At 41.8% G+C, this 18,888-nt stretch overlaps 1 protein-coding gene across 1 annotated transcript in view; it reads right to left on the reverse strand.

Annotated features, from left to right (window-relative positions):
* Positions 1 to 18,267, reverse strand: part of LOC122231475 (protocadherin Fat 3-like) — a 266,472-nt gene extending 248,205 nt beyond the window's left edge. Inside the window, exons 1-2 of the mRNA XM_042959600.1 lie at positions 18,255 to 18,267; positions 16,973 to 17,287 (exon numbers count right to left, since the gene is read on the reverse strand). Of these exons, the coding sequence (XP_042815534.1) occupies positions 16,973 to 17,287; positions 18,255 to 18,267 (328 nt within the window). The remainder of the gene's footprint in view (positions 1 to 16,972; positions 17,288 to 18,254) is intronic.
* Between the last annotated feature and the right edge of the window lie 621 nt (positions 18,268 to 18,888).

Here is an 18,888-nt window from a genome sequence, read left to right on the forward strand (position 1 = left end):
AAGCTGCACATGCTGTTTTGTTACAAAAGGAATTCAGAAATCCCTGCGCAATATTAATAAGTGACACATATTTTCCAAAGCATGTATTCATTCATTCATTCATTCATTCATTCATTCATTCATTATTTCCTTAAAGCATCCCTGTGTGTAAAGCGCTGTTTTTGGAATGAGTATCAATTGTCTTACTCCCCTGCCATAGTGCCTGGTACACAGTAAGTGCTCAATAAACAACACTGAATGTTTAATAAATATATGAGTAAATGGATGATGAGTTAGTGACAACCTTTTCCCCACTCTGAAGAATCTTATTTTCTTGTAATACAAATGCCAGCACATTTCCTATACCATGAATGGCCTGAAAATGAAAACATTTATTTGGTTTTCCTTCCTTTTGCTGCAGGTAGCTTAAATGTTGGAAGGCAGAAAAGTTACAGCAGAGAAAACATCCACGTATTTAGACAATAGGAGTCTAAATAGACAGTGAAAAATGAAATTGTGTAATTGTAGAGAAAACCTAACAATTGTGACCTGTGTCAAAAAGGTATGCCATGGTTCATTTCAGGACAAGGGGATGCCAAGCAAGAGCCCTACTTTCAAGATACATGGACAATTTGAAGGGACACAAACCACTGGAATCCAATGGTCAACAATAAAGCCTTCATAGTTTATATGAGTTATATAACAGGAATCTCATCAAAAGAAACTTCATTTACCTTTTTACTGTCTGTGAGTAATTTAAGAAAAGTGGGCTTTTAAAATAGTTTCTTAACAACTATTATAACAACATTTCCTTTCATGGAAATGCACCAGAACTGTATGGTCCCACCCGGTTTTTATACAGACACAGCCTCTTCACCAATGCAGTCAATGCAGGAGAGGAGAAAAATAGCGTGTGACCCCTGAAATAAATGCCACAGAGCCTGGGTACTGATGGTGTGGTACTTTCTCTTTGTGGGAGGAGCCTTCAAGAACCTTCCAGAGCCTAGTGGTTCTAAGCCTACTTACTATTCTAATACCTTATTTATATGATGTCTCGGCAGATGAGAAGCAGCAAATTAGAAGGCAGAGCCTGGAAGAGAGAAGCATACTGATAACAGAAGTGAGTGCTTGGGAAGCTGAGAGCTCAAGTGAGGGACCCAAACACTCCTGCATTTGATGGCCCCCCACAGTAATTAACAGTCCAAATGGAAACTCGGTATCCATGATAAGCTACATAATTTGCAGAGCCCAGTGCAAAATGAAAATGCCAGCCTCCTTGTTCAAAAAATTATTAAAAATTTCCAGACAATGACAGCAGAGCATTAAACCAAGCATGTGGCCCTTCTGGACGCGGGTCCTATTATGTTTGCAAAGGTATCAGGCCTATGAAGCCAGACCTGCTTTTACCATCATGCTCAGTATGCTACTCTGGAAAAGTGGAAGACACATTTACTACACTTTGGAAAGTGGTACAGAAATATAGTTGCTTTCTTAAATTGTTGTTTTGGCACTTAAAATGTTGACTTTCAGTTATCTGAGAAAACCATTTATGTATATTTCCTCCATCTCAGGAGCTACCAGATACCATTAAAATTCCAACACTCAACTTCAGTGACAAGCCCAGGATGCACCCTCCACCCAGGTTTTGACTTGTTGAAGTGTTTTCGTCTTGTAAAAAGCCTGTTTGTTCTTTTAGGTCCCAGAAGTTTTCTATTTCCTTACGTCCCTCCCATGCCTATGCACAGAATCCAAAATCCATAAAAGCTTATTAGATCAGAGAGATGAAGCACAAGATAATTTAAGTCACCCACTAGTCATTACAACCCAGCAATGCATTAATGGAGATCCACTGAAAACATCTCTAATATTTCTAAACACATGCATGCAAATATAAATCCACCAACTACATTTGATTAAAGTCTAAGAGCGAGACTTTGGAGACTCTGATTATCAAAGCCCATGGTACACCGAAAGTCATTTCATTGGGCACTAAAACTACTTAAATACTAAAATTATAGAAATATGTCTAAATCTAGTTTTGTAATAAACCATTTTAATAAATACCCCTATTTCCCGGGCATGAACATCATTTCTTCAAGAGGAAAGCATTTCTCACTATGACAGAAAACAATTTAACTAAGTAAAAAATGAACAATTTAGTATGTACATAGCCAAGATGAAGTATGTCTTTATAAAATGGGAAATTTTACTGAGAAGAGAAATTAACTTAAGTGGTAGGAGGTAAAATTGGATTTGTCTTGCTTAACTGAAGAACCGGCAATGGCACCATATTTAAAAATGGTGCATTGGCAAAGGCTCAGCACTGTCGGCATGTAACAGTCTGTTTCTAACATGATGGATTTATTTTACATCTCCTCGCTCATGTTCTCAGATGTTTTCCTTCCTGAAACAACCAATAAATATTATCACCATTTATTATTGCCAGAAAAAAGTCCCATAAAGAACCTTGATATTATTTACTTAATCTCTTCATTTTAAAGCTGTGTGACAATAGCAATAAATAACCGTTCATGGTGAAATGACTCTGGACTATGAGATCTTACAGGATAGGGTCCTCGCGTTACCATCCTCGGACCCTCCCTGCTTAGCATGGTACCTGGTATCCAGAAGGCATTCATGAAACATAAACATGTAATATATATCTGACCCTTCACACATTTCTTCAGATATATTCTTCATCAAAATTCAAGAAAGGATTCTTTACGAGCAAATTCTGTTGAGAGGCAAGAATTTTGAATGCATTTAATATTAACTATAATAGTATCTGTTGAACACTTCATATGTACAAGGCTGAGCTAAATGCTTTATAAAATACATGAGCCCATTTAATCCTCACAACTCAGTTAGTATCTCATTTTACTGACGGGGAACCTGAGCCATAAGAAGTCAAAAACTTGTCCACTGTCAGATGGCTGGTAGGTGAGTGAGATAGGGGCTCCAAATGAGAAGTAATCTATGCTTCTCATGGCTGTACTGGGAGAATTTCACAGGGTGAATTCCTAGACAGGTTAAGGATAAGTAAAGTTGTCTAAAATAGCCTAATTCACTTTTAACAGAATTGTTGGTTACTTTTCCTATGGAATCCTATAGATACAATTTAAAACAGTACATATCTATCTAAGAATTATTGATAGAGGCAGGGCTTAATTCAAGCACATGATGGAGATCACACATATTTTAGGTCCTGACTCACAGAATTTCATAAACGAAAGATAAAAAGTGCTGGTCAACGTTCAAACTAATGTAGATGAAAAATCCCAGAAATAACGTGACTTATAAAGACAAATACCTTTCACTGATCTCACCCCTAATTACCAAAACTACAGGGCTCTTACAGTTTTTAACCTTTGTGCAGCAACCAACATTAGAGAACATTCCTTTTTTCTGAGCCTCTCTCCTGACTTGGTTTCTACAGCAACAGTCTCTCATGGCCCTTTCCTTTGCATAAAGAGAAACCCATTTCAAGCTTTGATAGCAAAGTTTGTGCTATTACTATAAGGTATGTTAGAGAACCTAACGGCAAAGAGCACAGCTGAGTTTCACCAACACTAGAACCAGTCATCAAAAAGTCTTCAGGATCAAGCCTATCAGAGCCTGTCTGTCTGCCTGTCTGTGCCTCAGCTGTTTGCTGCACACAGCCACTGTATTAGTCTATTCAGGCTGTTTTAACAAAATATCATAGGCTGGCTGGCTCATAAACAACAGAAATTTATTCCTCATAGCTCTGGAGCCTACAAGTCCAGGTCAAAATGCCAGCGGTTCGGTATCTAGTAAAGGCCCGCTTCCTTGAAGACTGCATCTTCTAGCTGTGTCCTTACAGGGCAGAAAGGGAGAGGAATCTCTCTGGAGTCCCTTTTACAAGGGCGTTAAGCCTATTCCTGAGGGCTCCACCCTCAGGACTTAATTATTTCCCAGAGGCCCCACCTTCATGCACCAGGTTTCAACATATGAATTTTGGAGAGGCACAAACATGCACCTGTAATTCTCAGGTTTACAGCTCCTCAAGAGATTATCTCTGAATGCCCGTAACAGATTCTCAGAAGAGAGAATCTTGATCCAGTGTCAGGGAAGGAAGGATTGAGGGAATTGAGAAAAGGGTGATGATATGGGCTGGTCAAATATCTCCAAAGTTATTTACAATAAGGTATCCTCTCTGTGAAGGCTGTCTGCACCTCTCACGTTCACCTCTTTTCAGAGCCACCAAGTCCTGGGTAATTACTTCTACTCCGTCCCTGGCATCAGCACCCCTTTCCTTCTCTTCAGTGCCATGGTCCTTTATAGACACCAGGACTATCAGAGGTAGAGAGGGTCTCAGAGCCCTCAACAGCAAATAAATACCCTTCCTCATACCGGCTTCCCATCGGTGTTAGGTTGAAATGGATGCCAAGTGCGAGCATTATATGAAAGGCTGTTATAATCAATTAATGATGTCTGTGGACAGGAAAAAACAGAGTATCGGTACGTGAGTCAGGTACTGATACTTTCGACTCTTGTTCTAATTCTTTGATTTACAGGTGAGGATTCCGAGGCCTATAGGAATGAGGTAAACTTGTCCACTGTTATAAAAGGAGTTAGTGGCAGAGGCTGGGCCCAAGGGGGGTGGCTGGGTGGCTCAGTCAGTTAAGCGTCCCACTCTTGGTTTCGCCTCAGGTCATGATCTCATAGTTCCTGGGTTTAAGCCCACATCCGGCTCTGCAACTGGCACTGCAGAGTCTGCTTGGGATTGTCTCTCTCTCTCTCTCTCTCTCTCTCTCTCTCTCTCTCTCTCTCTCCCTCTCTCTCTGCCCCTGCCCCACTTGCGCTGTCTCTGTCTCTCTCAAAATAAATAAATAAGTTTTTAAAAATGTATTTATTTATTTTTAAATCTGGATAACCCAGGGGCGCTTGGGTGGGTCAGTCAGTTAAACATCCGACTTTGGCTCAGGTCGTGATCTCACAGTTCATGGGTTTGAGCCCTGTGTCAGGCTCTGTGTTGACAGCTCAGAGCCTGGAGCCTGCTTTGGATTCTGTCTCCCTCTCTCTCTGCCCCTTCCTTCCCCACTCGAACTCTGTCTCTCTCTCTCAAAAATGAATAATCATTAAAAAAAAAAATAAATCTGGATAACCTAACTACTGCTACTTGTGCTCTTTCCAAGGCATTTGCTAGTTTATTCTTGGTAAGTAGACATATCTAAAATAGGGAGAGAGGCTTCTAGAAACCTAAGAGAGTGCTCTCTATTTAGCCCCATCACAGTTCACTTTTCAGTTACATCTTAGACAGTCACATATACAGAAGTTAACAGGGCAGAAGGACACAATCTAACAAGATGAAATTTAATGAATCCATAGGTAAAGTGTTGAAAACATCAACTTTCTAAGGCCTTAATCATACAATGTGGACATTGACTTCAGTAAAACAAACTCTATACGTGAAAATGACGTCATTTAACATTTATTGAGAGCTCACTACATGCTGCGTACTTTTTAAACTACTTTATATATATTAACTCATTTAATCTTGCTTGCAAGCCAATTGGTTAGTTACTAGAATTATTCCATTTTCACAGAGGAGGAAACTGAAGCTCAGAGAGGTTATGTAACGTGCCGAACATCACACAGCTAAGAAATGGTAGAGCTCGCATTCAGATGCAAAGACATCTGATTCTAGTGTCCAGGCTCTTGAGCACGACTCCATTTGGCTTGTCTCCTCCCCTGCATTCTTGTGAACCCTAACTACGACTATGCATAGCAAAGCACGAAACAAACATTTGTCAGTTTGCCACAACAGAATCAGACTGCGATCAATAATTCACTACATGCTGGGTTTATAATTTTGTTTGAGGTCCATGTGCTTTCCTAGAACGATCTACCTCTATGTGAATAAAATGTATAGATTTCTGAAACACTTCAACATTTTTGTAAGGATGTCCAGAAGCTAGGAACAAAGTCATTCAAAGATGACAAGGAAATGACAAGAATAGAATACAAAGTGGTAACAATACTAGAACTGGACTTTAGGCTCTCAAGGTTAATGGTGAAACTATGTTTTGTCCTGTATTAGCTTTTCGGGTAGAAACTTCCAGCGCTTTGAAAGAACAGCGCTTCCAGAGAATTTGCTTTAAAAGACTGAGAAATGCGGGGCGCTGGGTCCCCGTGTCCGACTAAGGTAATGCCTTAGTGCGGCTAAGCGTCCGACTCTTGGTTTCAGCGCAGGTCAAGATCTCACGGCCGTGAGATCGAGCCCTGCGTGGGACTCTTTGCTAACAGTGTGGAGCCTGCTTGGGATTCTCTCTTTCTCCCCCTCTGCCCCTCCCCTGCTCCTATGTGCATGCACTCTCTCTCTCTCAAAATAAATAAATAAGCATTTTTTTTTGAAAAGACTGAGAAAAGACAAAATGAGCAAGACTGATGAGCTCCTGACTCACCACTGGGACACCAGGTGCCAGTCAACAGTAGCTTCCAGGTGGCCTCACAGGCCCTGAGGAGCATGCAAGCGCCACCGGAGGATGATCTCCCAGAAGACCTGGAAGTTTTTAGAGTGATGTGATGTCACACCAGTCCCTCATCAAAACCCTCATCCTGGGGCGCCTGGGTGGCTCAGTCGGTTAAGCGTCCGACTTCGGCTCAGGTCATGATCTCTCAGTCCGTGAGTTTGAGCCCCGCATCGGGCTCTGTGCTGACAGCTCGGAGCCTGGAGCCTGCTTCGGATTCTGTGTCTCCCTCTCTCTCTCTCTCCCTCCCCTGCTCAAGCTCTGTCTCTCTCTGTCTCAAAAATAAACATTCAAAAAAAAAAAATCCTCATCCCATTTAGAATCACCAAATAAATAAACTTAACTAGATCACAACTGCAAAACAAACCAAAAACGGACTGACTAAAGTCAGGCTTGACCAGTGTAAAAATTGCTAATAGTGTTAACATCTGGTCTAGTAACCAGGGCGCTGCAGGGCGCTGCACTGGGGATCAGGGATCCTTGGCTCTGCCCACCACCCTCACCCCCTGAGGAGAGCTCAATCTTCCCATCTGTTCCCCAAGACGGCACCTTGCAGCAGTTTGTAGCAGTTTGCTACGGCTGCTGTAACAAAGAACCACAAGCTACAGCGGTGGAAGCTAGAAGTCCAAACTTAGGGCCCAGGCAGGATCATGCTCCCTCTGAAGTCTCTGGGGGCAGGGGATCCTTCCTTGCCTTTTGCCTTTTGCTAGGTTCCAGCGGTTGCTGGCAATCCTTGGCATTACCTGGTTTGTGGCAGTATGATGCCAACGTCTCCATCTTCACAATGTCTCCCTGTGTTTGTGTCTCTGTGTCCGGATTTTCCTCTCCCAATAAGGATCCTGGGTACTGAATTAGGATCCACCCTAATTCAGTGTGACCAAATTTTAAGTTAATTATATCTGCCCAGACAGTCTTTCCAAATAAAATCATATTCATAAACACAGGGGAATTAGGATTTCAACATCTTGTGTGTGAGGGGGTGGGGGTGGGGACACAATTCAACCCGTAATACTATACCTGTTTTTACAGTGTGCGTACAATCATCTGAAAGACTTCCCTTGCCCCCAAGGTTCTAGGGTCATTAAAGTGTTTCTTGAATTTGCTCCCATTTTTTCAAATTACATAGCCTTTGTCTTTAGCATTATGGATCATTAATCAGACAAACCCTTGTGCGCTGACCAGCTGGGTGACCCTGGCAAGTTGCCCAGGAGTCCGGAGCCCCAGTTTCTTTCCAGGATTGTGGCGGAAGCTACAAACACAGCATGGCTGGGGGCACAGAGCAGACCTCTGCCCTGGGTGAAGGTTCCTCTTCCTGCACCATCCCATCATACCTGGGAGAGAGAGGCACATGCCCAAGGAGTAGTATCCAAGAGTCTCCCAAACAGTGGCGGGGAAGAATGCAGAGAAGCAAACAGTGGTTTCAATTAAAATTCACTGTTTCTCTCAGAACAGAAGAAAGTAATAAACCAATGCTGTAAATTAGTGCTGTGGAATTAATGCCCAGATAGAAGAAATAAAAGAGAAATTTATGACCTTAATCAATCTCTTTTTTTAATACATATATATACAACTCTATCATCTGCTTTATTTACTCCCTCCCAAATAATCCCCTGTAATTTTCAGTGCAGCTATGCCAACAGCTGAGCCCCAGGGGCAGGCTGGATATCTAGGAGCCCCACCTCTCCTCCCTGCCCCTTGCCCCACTCCTCCTCCGCACCCCTCCTCCGTGGGTTAGCAGGACAGGGGAGCAGCCTGGAAGACTGAGCAACACTACCAGCCACACTGAATGACCAGCACCCTGCCCCCTGGGGGTGGGGGGCACCTCTGAGCCACCTACACAGCTGGTGGGTCCCCAACCAGGCAGCGGCATCATCCTCTTCCCTCCAGGTCTGCCTGCTCAAGCCTCTCACCCTTTTACCAAATTTCCCCATCCCTCACCGTCATTAGGTTTTATGAAGTCCTTTTCCCAAGTAACAGTTGCATTAACTCAAAGATGTGAATGTCCTAAGTGGGAAAAAATGCGTACTGTTGCCCAAGTAGCAATACTGTCCATTGAAACTTGACTTAATTTGGGGGGAGGTGGAGGTCAAAGATTTCCTTCTTTATTACTGATGGGGGCACCAGTTCCTATTTAGCTAAGTCTTTCCAGTCCTATGATGTATCCAAAGATGGTGATCTGGGATACTGGTCTGAGTCCCCACAAATGTACCAGTTTTGGGGGGCTTGTGAATGAACACCGCATACTTACGAGGGATGCCAGACACCTCTAAAAGCCCTAATCTACACACATGACTACAGAATCCTCAACGGAAGTCTAAAGGTTTTTTTTTTTTTTCTTTTCTTTTTCATCCACCTTTATTCCAGGGAAGGAACTATCCCCATATTTATCCATCTGAAGGCTGACATTAAGCAGAAACAGGATTTGGAGCTGTTTAAGCATTTCAAGGGAATAAACCCTGGAACCCTCAAAATAATCTCTTCATGCTGTCTTCTGAAGAATGCTGTTCAAAACTGACTCTGATGACAATTTTGTTTCAGTCAAATCCTCTCCAAAGACTTAGAGGAGAGAAAAGGATAACTTTATCCGCATTCATTCTGTTTGAAGTTTTGTTATTGTTTTGTTCTTCTTTTTCTAATGGAGTTGATTTCAAATATTCAGAGCCTTTAAGACACAAAGAACCTGGAGTCAGAGGGAAGTAAGAGGCAGCTTTCGATTTTTCCCATATTTACATTACTTCATTTTACTATTAATGAGATATATGTATGTGTATATATATATATATATATATATATATATATATATGTCTATATATAGGTATAGGTATAGATGTACACACTATTTTTTTAACCAGTCATTCATTTTGTACAGGATGCTTTGGTAAGGGTCACATGGAGAAGAGTCCTGCAAAATATTCTGCATTCATTCAGTGGTTCTCAAAGAGGGCAATTTTACTCCAAGGAGACATTCAACAATGCCAGGAGGTATTTTGACTGTCACAGCTATTGTCCTGCTCAGTCATGCATAGGGCAGCCCAGACCACAAGAGACTAGTCCAGTCCAAAATGTTGACAGTATTGAGGTTGAGAAACTCTGAAATTAGCACTTACACTCACAGCCAAGCATGCAAACAAAATCAAGCCAGAGGAAGGAGAGGCAGAGTCCACAACAGGAAAGAACATATTCTCCGGTGCGATGGCCAGCCCTGACCAAGCCCTCTGCACCCTCAGAACCCCCACCCCGACCCTTCAGCCCACAGTGGTGAGTTGATCAAAATGGGAAACCCACAGCCTCCCAGGGAACATAATGACAGTGCAGAAAAGTTCCCTTTGTCCTTGTTCATTTGGAGCACATTCACAGGGATGCAAAGGTCACCGCTGAATTTAAATAACCCCCTGTGATAAATCTGCATGAGCCCGATTTGTTCTACTGGACTTGTTGGATTAAATGAACACAATTTAATGTTCTATAGGACAAGGCCTCCTTTCATGGCTGAAAGAAGGAGCGAGGGTGATTTACAGTTTCATACATACTCATTCGCTACATTATCTGCTTTGTGCCTGTACTTGTGAATATCAACTCCTCATCTAGAGGCCATTTCTACCCATTCAGAAGAATTTAGTTTTCCATTAGGAAGGAATAAGGAATAAGAGATGGCAACAAGAGATTTTTACACTGTTCACTCTGAAGAAAAGGCACTAATATTTGTACCCTTGTCCCTCACCTTCTGTGATTTTTCTTTTTAGTCCCTGGTTTTGTACATAAAGCAAGGGTCCTGCTTTCCAGGAAAAGGTAGCTTTGTAAGCAGATTACCACCAATCAGGGCTGTGTATAAACGTAAGGATTAGGTTACTTAAGACAATAAATTATTTCTGAGTACCACTATTTTAGGAACTAACAACATACTAACATCAAATGTTTGTTTATTCATTAAAGTAGGTCTGACTTCCACTTAGTAACAACTGCTGCTTGCATTCTGTATATTTGGAAAAAATACAAGTGTATCCAGACATTATACAACCCAGATTTTCATTAACCATAAGTCTTAGGAATCAGTGATGTTTTCCCCATGGATGATTAAAAAGACTGGATTTTCATTTATCTCCACTTCATAAAACACAAGGGATAAGCAAGGCTATGGGAGTTGATTCTGGGGGTGCGTAAAGAGAGCACTTTGGATTCATAGTCACACCTCAAAACTCCAGCACTATGAGGCAAGAGTGTATGGATAAATTACAAGATGGGCTCCCTTGTCCTCAGTTGTATGTCTCAGCACTGTGTTACCGCTCTCTTTTGTTTCTTTTGGGATACTAAAGACTAGAGTCCTGCTAACCAGGCTCTCCAGGGAATGAACATCAGCCTCACCCGGGAACTTGTTGGAAATGCAAGTTATCAGGCTCCACCTCAGGAGTCTGCAGCCTAACAAGACTGCCAGATGATTATTATCAAGCCGAAGTGTGGTCTAGACTTTTCCCTCTATTATCCTTCCTGCTTACTTACCCACCATGTCTTAATACCATATGCCAAAAGGCAGGCTGATAAATTTGAGGTTGACGAAAAAACGGAGGACATCCAGTATTTTAATAAGCTACCCCTCCCATTTTAATAGGAGAAAAATGTCTAGATCCAAAGATACCGATGGATGAAAGTAGAATTTGAGGTATTCCTATAGCAGACACACTTTTGAAGAGGAGCTCTTCCTCTCCACCCGCCTGGTGGGTGCCCTGGTACCTATGTGTAGGTATGTGTACCTACACATAAAGTGCATTTCGGTCAGGTTTATCCCAAGATGCTCAAAATGAAATCAGAGTTCCGCTCCATCACCACTGAAACACAGGTGGCGATGCCAGTGATCAAAGCACGGTTCAAAAGGAGACAGACATCACAAGCACAAGAGGGAATTCAGAAAGCCAATGCCTTGGATAATCAACCAGCAGAAGATCTGGAGGAAGCAAGGATCATTTTCAGACACAGGCTCACAGCAGCATATCCTAATCCTGCATGCATGTTTAACAGAGGCAAAGGAAGACAATAAAGGGGTCTTTCTTATGTTTTTTCCCCTCTGAAAGTATTATTTTAAGTCAGTCTCTCAAAGGAAAGATACACAACCCAAGGTTTTTAAAAATCCAAGTATCATCAAACTAAAAACCAGAAGAGATACACGTGTTTGTTACTTCTAATATCTTAGACACTCCAGACATTTATGAGTTTTTCAAAAATCTTTTTCTAATGGTTTAATGCCTCTCAAGCCAGCTCAAGAAGCAGCAGATGGGCTCTCAAGGTCAGCTTAACTTGTTTATATTCCCTTGGTAGTTTTCTGGCTTCTCTCTCTGCAGGTGGACCAATTCTTCAGGGCTCACTTCAGGTCTGCGAAGTCCTTGCTCCAGGCCCCCTCTGACATGGTACCCTATTCACACCTTATATTCCACGGAGTCTGACCCTTCATTTCTTACAAACTGCCTTATATTCTTGCTAAAGTACATAGTAGGTGTGACGGTCCTGTTTTTCCCATAAGAATAAAATCTCTGAGAAACTATCTTATGCTTCTGTTATATCTCCCATCCTGCAACACCTAGGGTCAATAGAGGGGCGCCTGGGTGGCTCAGTCGGTTAAGTGACTTCAGCTCAGGTCATGATCTCACAGTTCATGAGTTCAAGCCCTGGATCAGGCTCTGTGTTGACAGCTCAGAGCCTGGAGCCTGCTTTAGATTCTGTGTCTCCCTCTCTCTCTGCCCCTCCCCCACTTGCGTGCTCTTTCTCTCGCTCTCTCTCTCAAAAGTGAATAAACATTGGGGCGCCTGGGTGGCTCAGTTGGTTAAGTGTCCGACTTCAGCTCAGGTCACGATCTTGTGGTCCGTGATTTCGAGCCCCGCGTCGGGCTCTGGGCTGATGGCTGGGAGCCTGGAGCCTGCTTCCGATTCTGGGTCTCCCTCTCTCTCTGCCCCTCCCCTGTTCATGCTCTGTCTTTCTCTGTCTCAAAAATAAATAAAACGTTAAAAAAAAAATTTTTTTTAAAAAGTGAATAAACATTAAAAAAACTGTGGGGGTGCCTGGGTGGCTCAGTCGGTTAAGCAGCCGACTTCAGCTTAGGTCGTGATCTCGCGGTCCGTGAGTTCATGCCCCACATCCGGCTCTGTGCTGACAGCTCAGAGCCTGGAGCCTGTTTCAGATTCTGTGTCTCCCTCTCTCTCTCTGACCCTCCCCTGTTCATGCTCTGTCTCTCTCTGTCTCAAAAATAAATAAACGTTAAAAAAATTTAAAAAAAAACTGTGAAAAATGGGATGCCTGGGTGGTTCAGTTGGTTAAGCATTTGACTTCAGCTCAGGTCGTGATCTCGCGGTCCGTGAGTTTGAGCCCCATGTTGGGCTCTGTGCTGACAGCTCTGAGCCTGGAGCCTGTTTTGGATTCTGTGTCTCCCTCTCTCTCTGCTCCTCCCCCACTGACGTTCTATCTCTCTCTGTCTCTCAAAAATAAATAAATTAAAATTTTTTTAAAAAGTGACTTTGTATTAGGAAGTAAATACGTTAAAAAAAAAACTGAAATAAAACAGCAGCAGCAGTAGACAATAATACACTTTAATAAACATGAATGGAAGGTTCCAGTGCTACACACCACGTAGTAAGGAAAAACACCGCTGCCTTTCAAGTATGCCTTCCTCAAAATCCAGTGGAGCTGTAAAGCAGTATGTGTGCAACTTACACAAACTTTATTCTAGTGGGGAATACAGGATGATTATTAACAGTAACAATAACAACTAACATCTACTGAGTGCTCTACTAAATGCTGGCATGAATGGTTTCCATACTATAGATACAACTAAAGTAAACATTGTAAAACCATAGAGGAACTTCTCACACCTGTTTCCCAATTGAGCCTGGAAGATTAGTCAATGGCCAGCCTGGATTTTTTTTTTACAAGGGTTGGAAGGAAGCATTTGAGTTCCTACTTGCCCAAAGAGGCAAGGGAACAACAGCCTGATGGGTGGGTCTCCCTCTCAGAACATGTTGGTAGGGCTCCAGCTACTAGATAAGGCATACATATACAAGGAAGCAGCATTAGATTGAACTCAGTTGCTCAGCCTTGAGTTAATCAAGGGTTTTCTGTACAGCTCAGAAAGGACCTCAGAGTATTACTGCTTTTGTTTCTCCTCTTAAGCCACAGAAATTACTGAAGAAGTTCCACAGACCACTGATTTTTACATGGTTTTAGTATGATAGGGGGAAAAAAAAAGGCTTTTTGGGTTAGAGAACAGTGTTCAACAGAGAAATCTCTCTCCCTTCCTGGGTGGACATCTGTTATCTACTGCAAGCTATGGACCGAAAGTATTGACAGTATCTGCGTGTGCATTAATCATTTAAATCTTATTTATTATGTAGCACATTGACAAAATAAAACGAAACTCTATATAAATTTCAGCTCTACCACAAAGGAAGGAATAAAAGGTCAGTCTACATCCAGTTGCAAAAATCTAAAGCAAAGATCCTTACTAAATATACTGGAGAAATAACTATCTCTGACAAATGGCTTTAGAAAGACAGGAAGAAATGCTAAAGAATAAAATGTCTCTGTAGAGAGTTTGTTGAGTTGGTTAAAGATTGCTCAGTAGACATAGAAGCTTCACCAGGCTTGCAGTTCTGAGAATCTTAATAGAAATAAGGATAGTAACAACATGACTCTCACAGAGCTCGGTAGTTTACCAGCAACCTTCACACATACCACGACTTTCAGTCTTCACGAGCAAGCTCTATGAAGTAAGCAATGCCAGGGCACCTGGGTGGCTCAGTCGGTTAAGCGGCCAACTTCAGCTCAGGTCATGATCTCGCGGTCCATGAGTTCAAGCCCCGCATCGGGCTCTGTGCTGACAGCTCAGAGCCTGGAACCTGTTTCAGATTCTGTGTCTCCCTCTCTCTCTGACCCTCCCCTGTTCATGCTCTGTCTCTCTCTGTCTCAAAAATAAAAAAAAATGTTTAAAAAAAAAAAGGCGAAAAAATGAAGTAAGCAATGCCATTTTCCTTTTACAGATAAGAACCAGAGATCCAGGGAGAGTAAACGGTGCGTCTGTAATCAGAGTTAAGGAGGACTGGATGGGGTACCACCTTCTTTGCAGAGTTTCAATGTTCCAGGCACTGTGATAAGCACTTCACAGAGGATTCCTGGTAACAATCCTTTCTTACTGAAAACTGAAGTTCAGAGAGGTTCCATAATTTTCCCAAGTTCACAAAAGCTGGTGAGGTCAGGAGTGTCTGATTTGGTTTGTTTCCCCTGCTGTGGTTGATGGTGTTTCCCAGCTAGCGAATGCAGCACCACAATTTAAAAACCAGGACTTCTACTCCCGAATGCTACCTCCTCCATGAAGCACTCCCTGACCATCACTCTTGCCAACACCGTGTTGAGTGAAATTCCTCCAACATAATCAATTATTGTACTCCTTCACTATATAGTAAATATTTGTTATTTTTTCAATTTTTTACATCTTTGGGTCCTGGAAAGGCTTGGACCATATCCTAAGTTTATATCTCTAGTTATTAGACTATATTTGGAGACTAGAAGACACCATAAATGTTTGGTGGATGAAGAAGTAAAAAAATCCAGTATTTTCTTATCATGTGTTTGAGAATTACAAAGTAATGCTACAGATTTAAACAATTAGACGTTAGTCTAAAATGTCATTCCTGGCACAAATTTTTTTTTTTAATCTATGGCAGGGACAGATAAATTATAAATATGATAAAGGGCCTTCTTACACATTATAGGTTAAACTGTGATAATACAGGGGTTTCTGACAATTCATGTAAACTTCTAAAAGCTGCACAGAAGACAACTTTAGTTACATAAGTCTATATGCTCTTCTCCATATATAATGTGGCCTATGTTCTTCACATCCAACCCACATTCTTCCCTGTGACTTTATTCTAGAATATTTTTAGCAGTAAGTGGAGGAGAACAGTTGAATCCTCCCTTCTACCGTGTCTTTTAACCTATCAAAAAGAGGGTGGTCACTCACCATGAGGGACTCAAGTAGCAATGGAATCAGAGGGAAGACAGAATGTGACTGGGGGTGTTTCAGATTCCACAGGGGTTGTGAATTGTGAAGATTTCTGTGTCCTCAACATGTTTACTGTCACACCTTGTCAATGTGCTCACTCTCTCTTGACCTTCTAAAGTATCTGCATTCCCTTCTCTGTCAACACACTCCACACAGCCCTTACCTACAGTGAGAAAGTGAATCAGGAGAAGCTTCCCAGCACAGCTCAGGGGTCCCTCAGATGCCCAGGCAGTTTCCCCTACTTAACATGGCTCATAAAGGTTGGACTAGCCTCTGTGTCTTCTCTCTCAAGTTCCAGTGGACTTCAATCAGACACAGATAGCTGATGACCACTCTTGGTCTAATAATGAAATGCAGGTCAAACAGTGACTCAACACCATTAGAATGCGAGGCTCTGCCTAATGAGAGGACCGACCCACTCATAATTAGAGAAAATCAATTATTTCCAAGAAACTTGGCATTCTCTCCAAATTATGTTCATGGGAAGCTGACATTTATAAAATGCATGGGGTCAGCTGTATGTTCCTACTTGAACGAACAGAAGCAGGAGAAATAACCATCAGCTCCATCAGTGGTTTGTTAGGAACGCTGAGTATGTCCATCCACACCGGCAAACGTCAATTAGCCTAACTTATGACCACTGTCAATGCACTTGCCCAGCATGAGGCAGTGACAGCACCTGCTTTACAATCTTCTAAGTTTCAATTAACTCAAACTCTACCCATCACAACTCTCACCGAGTGTTTGACTCTCCCACTCAGATCTCAACAAGGCAAATCACAAGAGAAACAAGGAACGTCTGAGACCTTTCCGGTATATGTACTTGTCTCAGAATGCACACACCTGCCCCTTCTGAGCCTTAGCCAACAAACTAAGTTGTCAGTACAATTTTTTAATCAAAAGACCTGAAAATTTAAAGGTGGTACATTTTATGTAAAGATTGAGACGCTGGAAGTTTTTCTAAGCTTTGATACTTCACTCTTGGGTAGTCTAGGAATTGCAAAAAATCTGGGGCTTAAGTTTACAGCAAGCTAGGTCCAACAAAAAAGAAGTTCTTAGAAGTAGAGGTGTCACAAGGCCAGCTTACCCACAGAACCCAGCATGGGCCACATAATCTCCCAAGAAGGACAAAGGGGGCAATTGGTCTACTGAGTGGCCTGGGAACTCCTTTTTATTATTATGAGTAAAGCAAATCTAAAGCTTTATGTGAAAGCCTCTAATTTCCATTAGATCACTTCTCCTTGGTATCAGCTAAAGTTAACACATACCAGCCAGAACATACCAAGTAGAATGCACACCTTTTCAGAAACTACCTCCAGAAAAAAAAGAGAATGTTGTTCTCCACACAATAAAATAAGTTAAGGGGAAAAATAAAATAATATAAATAAGCAAGTGTCAGGCTGATGGATTTAAAAGTTGGACAACCAATGAAAAAAAAGTCAGATGAGCATTTCCTTACCTGTTTTGGTATTGATGGCAAAAAAATTCTGGGGATTCCCACTTGTAATCCTGTATGTCAGTTTCTCGTTGGAACTGGAGTCTGGATCCTCAGCTTGGATCTGAATGACAGATACATCCTTTGGAGAATTTTCCATGACAACAGGATAATAGATAGGTTCTGAGGTCAGTGGGGCATTGTCATTCACATCTTCAATTTCAATGTAGACCTCAATGGTGGAATAAAGTGGAACCACGCCCCGATCTGTGGCATACACGGTCAGCCAGTATGACCCTGTTGTCTCTCGATCAAGAATGTCTGCTGTAGAGATGACTCCTAAAAGAAAGTAGAGAGAATAAGACTGCTACAGTAAACTGGAAGAGATGAAGTAAACTGTCCCAAATTTAGGGGCAGGGGGAGGAGGTAGTAAGTAATCTTGGCATACAAAAAAAAAAAGTCCTTAACACAAGATTCAATTAAGATGTTTTTCTTTACAGAAGAAAATTAGTTTCCACAAAACCTTATTAAGTAAATAGCTCCTCTTTCATTTGAAAAGTCTAATTACATTCACAAATACTTTATTTGAATTTGGGGGAATAGACATATCTCAATGCACATGCAAAGACACACACAGAGAAGACAATAGGGGGCAATGGGAAGGGAGGAGGCCAGAGGTCAGAACACTTCCCGTGATGCATGGGAAATCAGGGCAATATCAGGTCAGTATCTCCATTTGACCTGATACTGAGTTTATTTTCCATGCAAGGGAAAGCTCTCCCAGGGTAAATTATTTTATCCGTTCGTTCACAAAAATGAAAAAGACCTTTCAAATGTTCTTTTGCCAGTAAGGATGGAAAATATTTTGCATGCAAAGATATAAGCCTCCTTCACACGGTTTCCCTGAAAACCAAATGTCACAGTTATTCCAAAAGAATGAGAGAAGAAGCCATATGAGCACACTTTCTGAATGATCTTTACCCCCTCAAGAACTCTACAGAGGGTGCTAAATAAATTCTGAGCTACTCTGAGAGATACTCATGGACAATCATTTTAAATTAGAAGCAGAAAAATGCCCGATCTGCTCCCTTCACCTTTCCCATTTCATGGTGGAAACAAGTGCCAACCAGGAAATCAGATGTCTGCCAGAAAAGCTGGAGAGAAAACACAGTGCTCTTGAATATCTTCACAGCCCTCACTCAAATCACCAGGCTACAGAAACTTAATAGAGGAGTGCCTAAGCATTTTCACTGTGGTGGGAAAACTTGGGCTTGGCTTATAAAATCTCTAACAGCAGTCAGGATACTTGTGGAAGGCATGCAATTCATGTAAATCCTTATACCCAAAAAGAAAGCCATGGAAAAAGTCAAGAAATCGTTCTCTAATCTCTAATAGATCTGAATCCTCTGTCCTCTGTATTCTCATCAAAGTTCAGACTATGTGTATTAGGCACATAGTTTGACCTACAGACCCTACGTAAGCAAAACGCCAAGTACGGCAATTGGAAGAGAGGAGGGAATCTGTCCAGAAACAGTGGGGCTGCAATTCTCAAAGTTGCCCAAAACTCAGAATAACTAAACTATTCAAAAGGAGAGAACCTAACTGATGGTGAAGATTCAGCTCCAAAGTTATCCAGCTAAGAACCCTGCATACTGTTATGCAACAGGACAAAAGATAATCTTTTTTTTTTTTTTTAAGATTTTATTGTTAAGTAATCTCTACATCCACCATGGAATTCGAATTTACAACTCCAAGATCAAGAGTTACACGCTCTCTCAACTGAGCCAGCCAGGCACCCCAGTACTAGATAATCTTAAATATTCTCAATGGAAATATATAAGACAATATGGGTTCCTATAGATTCATGGGTGTTATCTCAATGTCAAAATAGAAATGCCAATATGGCATTAGGAGGACAGATAGCAGATAACAGGGTAGGG

The sequence above is a fragment of the Panthera tigris genome, chromosome D1, assembly GCF_018350195.1.
Source record: "Panthera tigris isolate Pti1 chromosome D1, P.tigris_Pti1_mat1.1, whole genome shotgun sequence".
NCBI lineage: Eukaryota > Metazoa > Chordata > Mammalia > Carnivora > Felidae > Panthera > Panthera tigris.